At 57.9% G+C, this 12,496-nt stretch overlaps 1 protein-coding gene across 12 annotated transcripts in view; it reads right to left on the bottom strand.

Moving 5' to 3' along the window:
- The window catches only part of PTPRN2 (protein tyrosine phosphatase receptor type N2), a 692,817-nt gene that overhangs the window by 246,647 nt on the left and 433,674 nt on the right, over positions 1 to 12,496 (bottom strand). For all 12 annotated transcript variants that reach the window (XR_007479336.1, XR_007479337.1, XM_049715043.1 and 9 more), the window contains one exon: positions 8,946 to 9,010. Coding sequence is in view for 10 of the 12 variants with exons in the window: in XM_049715043.1 (XP_049571000.1) it covers positions 8,946 to 9,010 (65 nt within the window). In the remaining 2 variants the exon portion in view is untranslated. The remainder of the gene's footprint in view (positions 1 to 8,945; positions 9,011 to 12,496) is intronic.

The following is a 12,496-nucleotide window of genomic DNA, read 5'->3' as shown; positions in this document are numbered from 1 at the left end:
GGGTCAGCAGGAAACCTTTTCCAGAGCAACGCAGCTTTCAGGGAGGCTTCGAAGCAGCAGGAGAGCTGTCGAGTGACCCAGGAAGAAGCCAGCACGACGAACCGGCGTGCGCCAGGGTGGGCATCCACCTGCACCCCAGGGCTCGCGATTCACTGGCCCAGCCAGGGGTTCCCGAGTTCCTGCCACGTGTCAGGAGGCACCGGGCGACAGACACACATGGGGCTCACTCCAGAGCTCACAGGCTGAGAGACAGACCTGAACTCACGGGACTCAGCACACTCTGGGGAACGCCACGGAGGGGCCGGGCAGAAGGGAGGGGACGGGGGAGCCCTGGGTGACACGCACCTTCTCAGCAATCCACCCGGAGCAGCTCCCCCATCCCCCGACTCCGGGATCCCCGGGCGGGGGGCGGGAAGAAGGTTCTGAAAGCACGGTCCTCAGCGCGGCAGGAGGGCTGGCACCGCCGGCCTGCTACGGGCTGAGCCGCGTACCCCCTCGGGATGGATAAAGTGGAGTCCTGACCCCCAGGACTTCTGGACGCGGCCTTTACAGAGGGGATCAAGTGACAGTGAGGTCACTAGGGTGGGCCTGAGCCCCGGGTTCCTGCAGCTCCTGCGAAGTGACGCACCCCCGATACGCCCTCCCCTACGGGAATCTCGGGCAAGAGTCCGAGGACGCGTTGGCAGCTGGTGTGGGGCTTCCAGGGGGACAGGCATCTGTGGGCAGGAGACCGGAAGACAGCTCTGAGGACTCCAGTGGACGCGTCTCCAAGTGACAGACGCCGCTGGGACCCTTTCACTAAAGGCAGAACTCAAGACTCTCTGATTTCAAGGCCGGCGAGGCTCCGGCTCTGGAGGTGACCACCCGGAGGGCGTTTTAACCGTAACTCCTCTGTGCCTGGCTCCCCATACGTGAAGTGTGTCCGCCTGGCGGGACCCTGGAGGGGATGCGCGTGGGGCGCCCAGGACGGCTCGACAGAGCTGCTCTGTAGGAAGCTGGGCAGTGGGAAGGGGTGTGCCCTGTGTGCCTGCCTCTAGTTTTCTTCCCCTCCTTCAAGCAATTCCGAGTCTTACGGGTTGAGGATTGAAAAGGGGTTTCTGGAATATTACATTCCGAGGGCTCTTACGAGCGTCTCCAGAGTTCAGCTTTTTACATGGAAATTAACTTCTGCTTCCACGCTACCGGCCGCGTTACTGAGACGGACGGCCCCTCCGTGTCTTAGGGGGACGACCGTCCAGTCCCAGCCGGACCACGGCCACGCCTGGCAAGGAGACACACATCACGCACTTTCTAGATAAACGTGGCTGAAATGTCAGAAAGGGGGGGTGGGGGACACCTGAGCTGCCGCTGCCACCGGCAGACGATACTTATTTCATTTTCCGTGACTATTTACCTTGATATTGAATAACAATCGAATCTGCCACTATAGCAACTGCCTCATCACACGGCACCTCGCCCGCTTTAATCACGAAAAGGACTGAAAAGACACCCGCGGGCCCACGTGACAGGCTGCTTTATGCAGCATTTCAGAAGAAAAGGGCGCCGCTTTGTAATAAGCCCATATTTGCCAATATGTCAAGCGCGGTTAATTATACCGAACGCATTTGCGTGTGATTTTCTTCACTTTTGAGAAATAAGAGACGGGTATGAACAGCGCTGGCTAGCGCTGCATCGGGCGGAGGGCGCTGAGCCCCGAGGGGGCCCCGCCAGCAGAGGTGGGGGTGTGCCACCACGGAAGGGCGTACGGCTGCCCCTGAACTCTGACCTCTATCACGACACCTCAGCCCGTGTGGGGAATCCTCGGGGCAGCTTCGGACAGGCCGCTGCAAATATTTTAATGCAATTTCATGCAGATTTCCCTCTTTAAACATAAATTAGGAATACTGACAAGTAAACAAGGACTGATGAACATTTTGCACTGAGAAGAAAAAATATCAATGTTCTCTGTCTAGAAAGACAGATTTGAATAAAACAAGGGGATGGGCACACAATTACAACGCTGAGGAGCCAGGGCCCACGTGCACGGGCACAGGGCAGGGCCCACGGTGGCCGAGGACACCCCTCGCCCCAGGTGACCGCTGGTGTCCACCTTCTGCTCTCTGGGCGCAGCCGGCCTGAGGCTGGCAGGGGTGCGGGAGCCGCCGGGGTGGAGGGTGGATGGCAGCCCCGCCGAGGAGTCCCGGAGTCCTTACGGTTCCAGCGCGCACTTGGGAACCCAGCATCATCTCAAACTCAACTCGGAGTCCTCACCCAAGAGACCCTGTCAGCTCCAACACCGTCTCCGTCTTACTCGTTATACTTAACTGCAAACGCTACCGACTTCTCCTCCACGCGCTCTTGAGTCCGCGGCTCTGCCTCTATCTGACAAGACCCATCCTCCACCTGTCACAGCCCTGCACCTGCCCGGGGCGTCAGGTGGGATCCTCCAGGCCTCTCCTGCCCCTCTGCTGTCCACACACGCCAGGGCTCCTTCTCCTGAATTTCTAAATATGGGCCTTGATCTGAACCCAGGATATTTCTAATTACTTATTGCATCCTGCTTGTGCATACACACACAGCACCGTCTTCATAAGTATGCGAGGACTCAAGTTATTTGAAACGTTCTCTACAGCCACCTGGGAGCCACGCCACGCACACGTGGTGGTGTTTCCTCTTTGTGTCTTCACTTATTTAAAAGCGAGTATGTGCACAGTTACTTTGGTTGCATGTTTTTTCTTTATTAAAACTAAAAATGGTATTGAAGATAAAACGACAAAGAACTATACACACACATTGAACCGATATCCATCTCCCAGTTTGACTCCAGACCTAGAATTATGTGGATGTAACCACAGGGGAGACTTGGTGAAGTGTGCACGGACACCTCTATACCGTCTTTGCAACTTCCAGTGAATCTATAATGATTTCAAAATAAAAAGTTAAAAAATGGGGGCTTCCCTGGTGGCGCAGTGGTTGAGAGTCCACCTGCCGATGCAGGGGACACGGGTTCGTGCCCCGGTCCAGGGGGATCCCACATGCCGCGGAGCAGCTGGGCCCGTGAGCCAGGGCCACTGAGCCTGCATGTCCGGAGCCTGTGCTCCGCAACGGGAGAGGCCACAGCGGTGAGAGGGGCCCGTGTACCACACACACACACACAAAAATGGTACTAACAAAAATTTTGGAAAAGGAGAGAACTCGCTTATAATCCCACCAACCCCGTTCTAGAGCTGACCTCACACTTGCATGTGGTCCTCCAGCCCGGATGTGTGGGCACAGACAGTTTTCACAGCTGCCCTTAAGTTCAGAGGTGTCACAACGATTTTTAGTGAAATCACTGAGTCCGTTTATTTGATTACTATAATATAATTAGTCACCTTCCTCTGTTTTATACTTAGGTCAGTTTTGTTTTTTCCAAAGCTTTGTTTTTCCCTTTCTTAGCTAGTGAATGATACTCTTAAGATAAAATTCTGGGAGTATGATTACTGATCTGAAGGGTAAGTGACTTTTGTTTTTGGGGTTTTTTTGCGGTACGTGGGCCTCTCACTGTCGTGGCCTCTCCCGTTGTGGAGCACAGGCTCTGGACGCGCAGGCTCAGCGGCCATGGCTCACGGGCCCAGCCGCTCCGCGGCATGTGGGATCTTCCCGGACCCGGGCACGAACCCGCGTCCGTTGCATCGGCAGGAGGACTCTCAACCACTGCGCCACCAGGGAAGCCTGAAGGGTAAGTTTTTTTAAAGCAATAGATTCCCACTGTCATGCTGCTTTCTAAGAGTCGAGGTTAAGTGTTAGCACTTTTGATTTTATTAAAGAACCGAGACTATTACCCGTAAGTACCTCTGTAACCACTTCCAAGGATGAGGCTTCGGACTGGATGCCGGGATGTTACCAGGTACCTGCAGGCTCCTTACTGGAGGGTCCTCTGACGCGTCCGCCCCCCGGCCCCCAGCTGCCACGGGGCTTCCCGCCTCACTGCAAACTTATCCGCCCCCCAGGCCCGAGAGCCAGTCACCCACTGACACGGCCACAACACACTCCCGCAAGCCAAGTGCCCCATCGCCTGTGAGTCCCGACTGCACACCTGCTGGTGTTTACTAAGTGTGCTAAAGGCAGGTGCCGGCTCCGTCCGCGCGTGAAAAGCGACACGTGGGGGGTGACGGCTTCCCCTCAAACTGCGGACCACGTGGAGCTGCGTCCCACCGTCTTCGCTGGGGGTGGGGTCACTCCGTGCCTCCTCCACACCGTGGCAAAGGGCCCTCGACGTCAAGTCTTCCCCCGAGTCCATCCAGACCTGTGGTCGGGTCTCCGGGGACTCGGCTGGACACTCGCTCCCCCGAGGGTCCCCGTGACTCGGGCCATCCCCGCCTGCATTTCTCTGTCCACTGACGAGTGATGCCCAGTTGCTCTCAGAAATCCCTAAACCACTGGGCTCAGGTTTTGGTAACGCTCATTAAAGCAGCAGCATCCCTTCCAGCAGACAGGCGATGACCAAGTGGGGTTTGCAGAGGAAACGAGCCATTTTCTCAGACATCCATCACGGACCCCCGTCCCACCCGCTCGGCCTCATGGGACGGCCGTCAGGCACACACAGCCACCAACACACACATCGCACGACAAAGTCACACTGACTTGTGGGGGCAGGAGCACGACCATGGATTCGTAGACTCTGAAGGGGCTCTGGGGATTGACACAGCCTTGGCCACAAAAATCCTTTCTTTGGACAAAATCCTACCCAGGACCCCAAACAGTGACTGAGCAAGGGAAGCTCAGTGGGTTAAACCAGCACGTGGACGGCGGTTTGCTGGGGCCCCGCGGCCTCCCGCCCCCACAGAGCAGAGCTCTGGAAGCCCAGGGCTCTTTGAAGTACCTGAAACCAGGTCTGACATCCCACGGCATGAGTGGTGGGTGCAGGACACACTGCCCCAAACACGACACCTCGGCCGAAGGTGTCTCCAACCTTGTCCACCCCCTTCTCCCCGAAGCAGGCCTGAGACCCTCGTGGGAGCTGTGCCCGCCCTGTACCCGGTTTGCTGCAGACCCACCTCGGGTCCCCACGCCCCCCGGCCCTCCCCACCAACCCATCAGAAGGCGGCCGGTCTACCCACGTCTGCAGGCTTCACCCCCTCACGTGTCCCGTGAAACTCAGATTAAATAAAGGTGCTGCTTCGCTCCTGTTTTCTTTCTTCATCAGTTTACCTTCTGGAGCCGAGGACCCTCAACGGGTCCAGGAAAACCTCCTCCTCCCTCTTCCAGAACCTGCATGGAGGCCTGTCCCCTCCTGCCTGACTTTGCCCGGGAGGCAGCCCGTCCGGGGCTGAACGGGGCGTCTGCACCGGGGACGCGCTGCTTCTGGGTTTCCCTGTTGAAGCCCCGAGCCTCCCGCGGCTGCGCTGAGACTCCTGCTGAAACGTGGGCAGGTTCATCGTTAATCATACCGCGTTTATCACACTATCGAGAACTTAGGAAGTTATGACTTATTTCAGATACACCTTGGAAGCCACACTCATGGAAACGCTCGCCTGGGGACAATCATCTATTTTTCTTCCAAATAGTTGAGTTTTTCTTGGTAATATCATAATCTCCCTTTGGAAGAAACATGACTTTATTCATCTGAAAAAATGTGAATACTTTCAAGATATCAGAAATTAGATTTTGAAACACGTCAAAATACCACCAATCTATCAGGAACGTGTGTGTCTACTGTAGCCTTTCATTTCCTTTAAATTTTGTTTTGAGATGTTTCCATTTGGCTTAAAAGGTTTTAATTCCGCTATCTGTCATCACATGTGGGATCACGAGCACCAGGGAGACACGCGGTAAATGCTGCTAGATTCCGAGGAATCAAACTCTGCGTTACTTTCCAGAGTCAGGAATTAGCAGAGACGTTCATATCAAATGCGTTCCAAAGAAAACCAGAAGCGTCAAAGTCAGGCTCAACACTGCAGGAGGCAACCAAAGTTAGCAAAGGAGGCATTGGTGGCTGTTACAAATGCCTCTGCTCCCGTTCTCACGGTCCAAAACTCACTCCAAATATACGAACGCTCCCTCCCTCCGCCCAGACTGGACACCGGTCAGGCAAAGCTGCATGAATGTGGGTTCTGGGCTTGAGAACCCATCAGAATGACCCCAGACAACTTCAAAAGTGACAGCAGAACTGCCTTTTGAAAACTGCCACGTGGAAGAGGACAGGAGACTGGAGAGCTGGTCTGCGTGGACCAAGGAAACCCCTGGGGCCCTAAGAAGGCAAAGGCGGCTCAGGGAGGACTAGGGTGGACAAGCTTCTCACCCACGTTTCCATCGGTGAATGAGGTACCCATAAATGGTCTGGGAGGTGGCCGTTTTCTGCCCCCAGGGAGGGTGAGGTCAGGCTCTGGCCACTTGGGGACCAGAGAGGAAGTGGATCAGACTCGATGAAAATGCAGGAGTGGGGCAGCGGGGATTCTGCTCTGCCCTGTGCCCACCGCCCGCCTCCCGCCCCCAGTCTAGCCGGGACCTCCTGCCCCCATGTGAGACGGGCACCTGGAACAGGCAGAGGACGTCCCTCTGAGGTTAGGTTGTCATCTTCACAGACAAGTTGAGAGCAACCCAGGCTCCCAGTTCCTGGACAGCACGTCACCAGCTTCCACTACTGGGCCGAGGAGCCGCGGCAGAGCCAGGTGGTGGCGGGACATTAGGAGCCCTGCTTTGCCCGGGCTCGGGGAATGCGTCACAGGCCTCCAAGGACAGAAAGGCAGGGGCCGGCGGCTGTGCGTGTCTGGAACACAGCGAATGGGCCCGGCTGCAGGTAGACTCTGGGGTCATCACCATACAAACAATATAAAGCCCATGGCCTCAGGGAGACGCAGATCCCACAGAAAGAGGCGCTTAGAGCAGCCGGGCTTCAGAAGGTGAGTCAGCAACGCTCAGGACAGGGACCACTGCAGATGGGCCGACAGCTGAGGTTCTGGGGCTGCAGACGGTGGACCGTCCAGTGGACAGTGGGGACCAGGCCTGGCCGGGTGTCAGGAGCAAACAGGTGCTGATGTGTCCGCACGAGGGATACAGACACACGTGAGGGTAGTTTTGTGCTGAAGGAGACGGGGAGCCAGTGGGAGGCAAAAGCGCTGACGTGGTGAGACCAGCGTCCCGGGAGCTCTTACTTTAGTGAATCAGAAAACACCGGAGCATATCTGTGTGCTGACCGGATGGGGCCAGGGAGACGGAGCAGTGGCGACACAGGAGAGGGGACGAGAGGACAGGAAGGAGGCCGTGGGGGGGCACCGTGCCCGGAGGGAGGGGGTGTGGGCTCCCCGAGGGAGGCGCGGGTCTCCGCGCAGGGATGCAGGCGGCAGGTCACAGATGGGGCGGCCGTGTGTGTGTGCGCTGGGCGCTGCCTGCTGGGCGCGAGGAGGGTGGTGGGCGGTGAGCATCCTCTGGGATCTGTGCCTGTGACCTCTAGTGAGATGAGTCCGCAAAGTCCTAACACACCGCCTCCACCCTCCCCGCTGCCCAGGAACCGCAACCACGGGGCGGGCGGAGGACCGGGCGGCTCCAGGCACCTCCCAGCCCCCGGCTCTGCACCTTGCCACCCGGCCCTGCCTGCCCCCTGCTCCAGGGCGGCCCAGCCCGCCTCTATGGAACACACTCCCTGCCCCCCGCACAGGGAGGGGTTAGGGTTAGGCCCAGTGCCTGAGCTTCCTCTGACCCCAGAACACCAAGGGCCCCAACCCGAGTCAGTCTGGACTTGCCCCCGGCCGCTGGGCACCAGGGCTGCTCCTGAAGGAGGGACACCTGTGGAGGCCAAGGGACGAGGGGGAGGGGAGGGGCTGCGGGTCAGAACCTTCCGTCGCGGGCCCGGATCCTCCAAGCCCTCTGGCCCTTCCCGCCAGTAGTCACTGCACCCCATGTGGTACAGATGGTCTTAGGGACCCACAGACTCCCGGCGCCCCCCTCCCCCTCCCTGGCCGCCAAAGTTACTGTGAGTTTCGGGAGAAAAGACCAGGATGTCCTCAGCTGTCAAAGCCTCATCAACCCAGCCCCACGCTCTGATGAGTCTGCGGTCACCGAGCTGCCCGCCGCGTGCCGGGAACACGGTGACTTCAAGGCCAGCGCCCGCGGCGAGGCGCCCCCGGCGAGGCGCCCGCCCACTGCCTGCAGCGCTGGAGGCTCCGTCTGCGGAGGACCAGGCACTAAACAAGTTCTTATTCCAGGAGCCGGGACCGTGCCGGCCGAGCGGAGCCCCCCCAAAGACAGCGGCTGGCCTTGGAGTGGCTCGTGGGGGCATCTCCGCCCTGGGCGAGGAGCGTCGTAAGTAAGTGCCCTTACTAGTTAATTACTGTCACGGCGGGTGCCGTGACATCTGGGATTTCAGACGCGCGAGCACAGACAGCCACCCCCGAGAGGAGTCGCGTCCGCCGCTGTGCGTACGACTCATCAATTGCCCACGATGTGGGGCTCCGGCGTCCGCCAGGGCCTGGGGCTGAGTGCCAGCGGCTCTAATTGCTGATGGAGAGTTTGGTCAAGTACCTGCTTCTGAGGCCAGCGCAGCGACGCTGGGACACGACGCCTCTGAGGGTCATTAAATCTATCAGCAGTCCTCCTCTCATTCCCCACCCCATACGCGCCTTTAGCAAGGAAGACGGAAGCGTGCCCACCAGACCCAGAGGAAAGAGCAACTTCTCTTTTGCTATATAGACTCAGCAACTGAGAATCGTCTGGAGGAGGAAGCACACGTTTCCGAAGCATCCAACGTTTTCTTAGCCACGACCGCTTTTTCTTGGGGAGACCCCGAATCACGATTTCAAAGGCAACCAAACAGTGTCAGGCGAGCCTCGCATGGTGCGTCAGCACTTCTGCCGACGGGACGGGAGGACTAACCCGGCCCAGACGCCGGGGCCGCCGCTACCACAGCCCCCCGCCTGGTGCCGACTGGCCTCTGCCCCCGGCCCGAGCCTCAGGCCGCCCGGGCCACACTGCCCGCAGCTACTCACCGAGCCGACGCCGGTCCGAAGAACTCTCAGTCCAGACATTTTTTCCAGTTGGTCCTTGTTGTCAACTGTTAGGGGAAATTAAGAAGTAAGCGGTCAGCTTGGAGAGGCAAGCGTTCTCCAGACACCCTGAGCGTCTCCCTCTGCAGACACTTCCATAGTCACTGCCAGATCGCCGTTTTAACGGGTGCTGTGGACAAGCCTGGGGCGGAAACCGGGGCAGGGGGCTCCCCACCGAGGGGCCGGCAGAGGTAGGACCCGGACGTGAGTCCCTCCAGCTTTGCCCACAGAACGTCCATAGGAAATTCACAGTATCCTTGTGAAGACTGGTTGAGAAATGGTGGGCAGACCTGCTTTGCAAACTGTAGAGCTTTACTTTGGAACGATATGATGGTTACAAGTGTATAATCATTGGGAACTGGGTTCCATTCACACGCATTCCGCGTTCACAAGATAGACTCGCTAGCAGGCAAGACTGAACGGCGCCTTCGTTCCGTGAGTCCTGGGAGCTGCTGTACCCCTCTTACTCCTGCCCCAGGAGAATAGCCTATAATAATTTGCCTCCACCACAATCAACCCTCATCCTAGTTTGCTCCTGACTTAGAGCGAGGAAGACTGTCCGAGAATAAATTACCCTCCGTGTCAGACCAAGCGGGTTGAGCCCCGGAAACGATTAGCAGCCGGAGAGGAAGCCCAGTTAATCCCGACGCCAGCACAGCAACCCGCGGCCCCACCTCTTGGAGAGGAGGTGTGTCACAAAGCAATTGACCTTGGCTTACGATTCTGTAGAAGTATTCTTTCGGATAAAGCCCCTGTCATTTTGGAAATGAAACCCAGAAAAAAACAGATTTTATTGCAAACCCTAAGAAGGAAGAGTGCATTGCAACTGTGATTAATGCAGAACGAGATAGCAGGAAAATAGCAATTACTTTCACCTCTTATTGTAAAACACCTACGTTAGTCTTGGGTAATGAAATTATATCTTTCAGAGGGATACAACCCGGATCCTGCTATGGCCTGCCTCCCCTGCCTCTGGGGCTCTCTCATCGTCTGGTAGAAAGTTTTCCTATTTCTTACATTTAGGTAATTATGCAAGCACTGGGGCGGGGCGGGGGGTGGGGCAGACGCCAACCTGGGGTTAGATAGAGCGCCAGCACTTTAAGAGCTCTAAGCTGGGGGGTGCCGAGGGGCAGGGAGGGCCAGTGGCCCAAAGGTAAACCTTGAATGGAGGAGAATATTCTTAAGAGACAGAGTATAAAGCAATTGATTTTCATGTTCCCCTGTGAACAAAGGAGGCATTTTGCTGAATGACAGGCTCCTTGGGGATAATAGTGAGCCTTTAATAGGCGGAGGGACACAAAGCACAAAGTAAAGATGGAAATGAAAGTGCTCCGCCATTGCTGCGAGAAGCGACAGGCATTCCAGGCTCAGGAAGGAACAAACCAGCCGGGCAGTAAGACGCAGATGACCCAGTCCAGGGGTCAGCAAAGCTGCTGGGAAGGCCAGGTGGAGACACCTGAGGCTCGGCCGCCATGGGTCCCCAACCGGGCGGGCAGTGTGACGGCTGCGGGGACGGGCCTGAGGGACAAGGGACAGGTCCTGACCGTGTCCTGCACAAGCCCGCGGAGCCCCGAGGTGACTGTGGGCCTCGCGCGCTGCCCGAAGACCCATGCCCGCTCCCGACGCTGTGCCGAAGGTCTGTGCCTGGGCCCTGTCCCCGTCCCACACGTGGCGGGAGAGTCAGCCTCAGCACAGCTCCCCCGTGTCCCCCGAGCACCCCTGCCACAGGCCAGTCCAGGGTCCGCGCGGGCTCCTCGCCCCAGGCCCTGGCAGCCGCTTCCCCGCCAGACACACTCCCAACCTCTCCCCTCTGTGAACACGGCTCCGGGCTCCAGTGGGGTGCGGAGGGGGAGGGGAGCCGCAGCGCCCGGCAGTGGTGAAATGTACAGGCGACTGGCTGGGTATCGAGGCCTCTTGTCTTTAACGTAATTAACTGCAAGTGTGTAAAACTTTATTTTTCCTAATGGCTGTTTAATAACCGGCTCAAAATTCCTGAAAAAGTAAAGACGAGCTCCAGTAACCGGTCCAGCCGGCTCCAGCCCCATCCGTACAGTACTTTGTTTCTACCCAAAGTCTAGGTCTTAACATGTCACGTTTCCTCGATTCTAAAATGCGTGTTTCCCCGCATCTGAACACGTCTGCAGTCGGGCTGCTCCAGCCACCATCGTGGGAACGGGGCCCACTACTGACTGACCTCAGCTCATGGCCTCAGAGGCTGTGGAGGAAAGACACGCGTCCTCGTTTCTACCAGAAAATTTCCCACGGGCACCTCCGACAAAGCAGACACTTCTAGAAGGGGCATCATCTGCTTGGAAGGTCACCCCGGAGCCTACCTGAGCAACGTTCCTGATGGCAGCATCATCCTCGGAAAACCATGGGCGTCGCCTTGGAAAGTGATGTCATTTCACCCTCATGGTGACCCGTCCCCAAGTGCGCCACTGCGGACCCTCCGGGCTGACCGCCTCTCAGGGTCCACGTCCTGCCTGAGGGTCCAGCCAGGGAGCCCAGGGACCCAGACTCGTGCTGACAAGGGGTTGCGTCCATTAAGGGTTTGTCACTGAGAACTGACACAGCACTCCATGGAATTGTCCCTGAGAAATGAAAACCCTGGGATGGATGGGACAGACGTGCTGGAGGTGCGTCCTGAGGGCAGTCAGAGCGTCCGGGATCCACTGGAAAGTGGCCTGGACGTGACCTCGTCCCTCCAGCATCAGCACGAGGGATCGCTGTCTTCCCGGTCATTCCATTAACCGCTACGGGAGTCCCAGGAGCGTCACCTGTTCCGCAGGTGTGACAGATCAGGTGGGGCAGGCGGCCCATCACTGTCACCTGGGTCAGGACGCCACGTCTGTCCCCGCTCTGCTCCATCCTCCGATCCTATTATGTTCCTCACGTGACGCAGGGTGTTAACCACCCCTCCCCAAAGTGGACCTCCTCCAAATAACTGCACGCGTGGGCGCTCACACACACGGGCACACACACACAACAAGGGCAGACCCAGGAGCGGCACCCTGCGGGGGGGGGGGGGGACCGGTCACCACTGTTCAGCTTTACATTAACCCACAGGTTCTGTTCTATAGAGGCTGTTGTTCAGCAAGTGGTGAATCTGCCCCCAAAACCCCACTTTGTCCACGTTTCCTTGTATTTTCCAAGGACAGCATGAGCCTCTGCATCTCGCTGAGGCTGTCCCCACCAGGGGCTGTTTACACGAGGAGCCTCTGCCGTGATGCCCATGGGAGCCTCCTGAGGCCGTGGCACCTCCTAACAACTTGAGCCGGAACCGTGAAGCATGCCACCTTTGCATCCACCTCTAGTCCACCTCCATCCTCGTCCAGAGAGCGACAGTGCCCCGAGGGCCTGCCTGGAGCTGGGGTCCTCCGAGAACCCACCCAGGGCCCCCATCTTCCTGCCCTGAGCCGGAAACGCCCACAGAGACGGCTGATGCGGTTTCCAGTCACACCTGCAAGTCCCCTTGGCGGCTGGCACACGCGCGT

This window comes from Orcinus orca, chromosome 9 (assembly GCF_937001465.1).
Source record: "Orcinus orca chromosome 9, mOrcOrc1.1, whole genome shotgun sequence".
In the NCBI taxonomy this organism is placed as follows: Eukaryota; Metazoa; Chordata; class Mammalia; order Artiodactyla; family Delphinidae; genus Orcinus; species Orcinus orca.
Note: the sequence above shows the minus strand (reverse complement) of the source record. Positions and strands in the feature narration are given on the sequence as shown.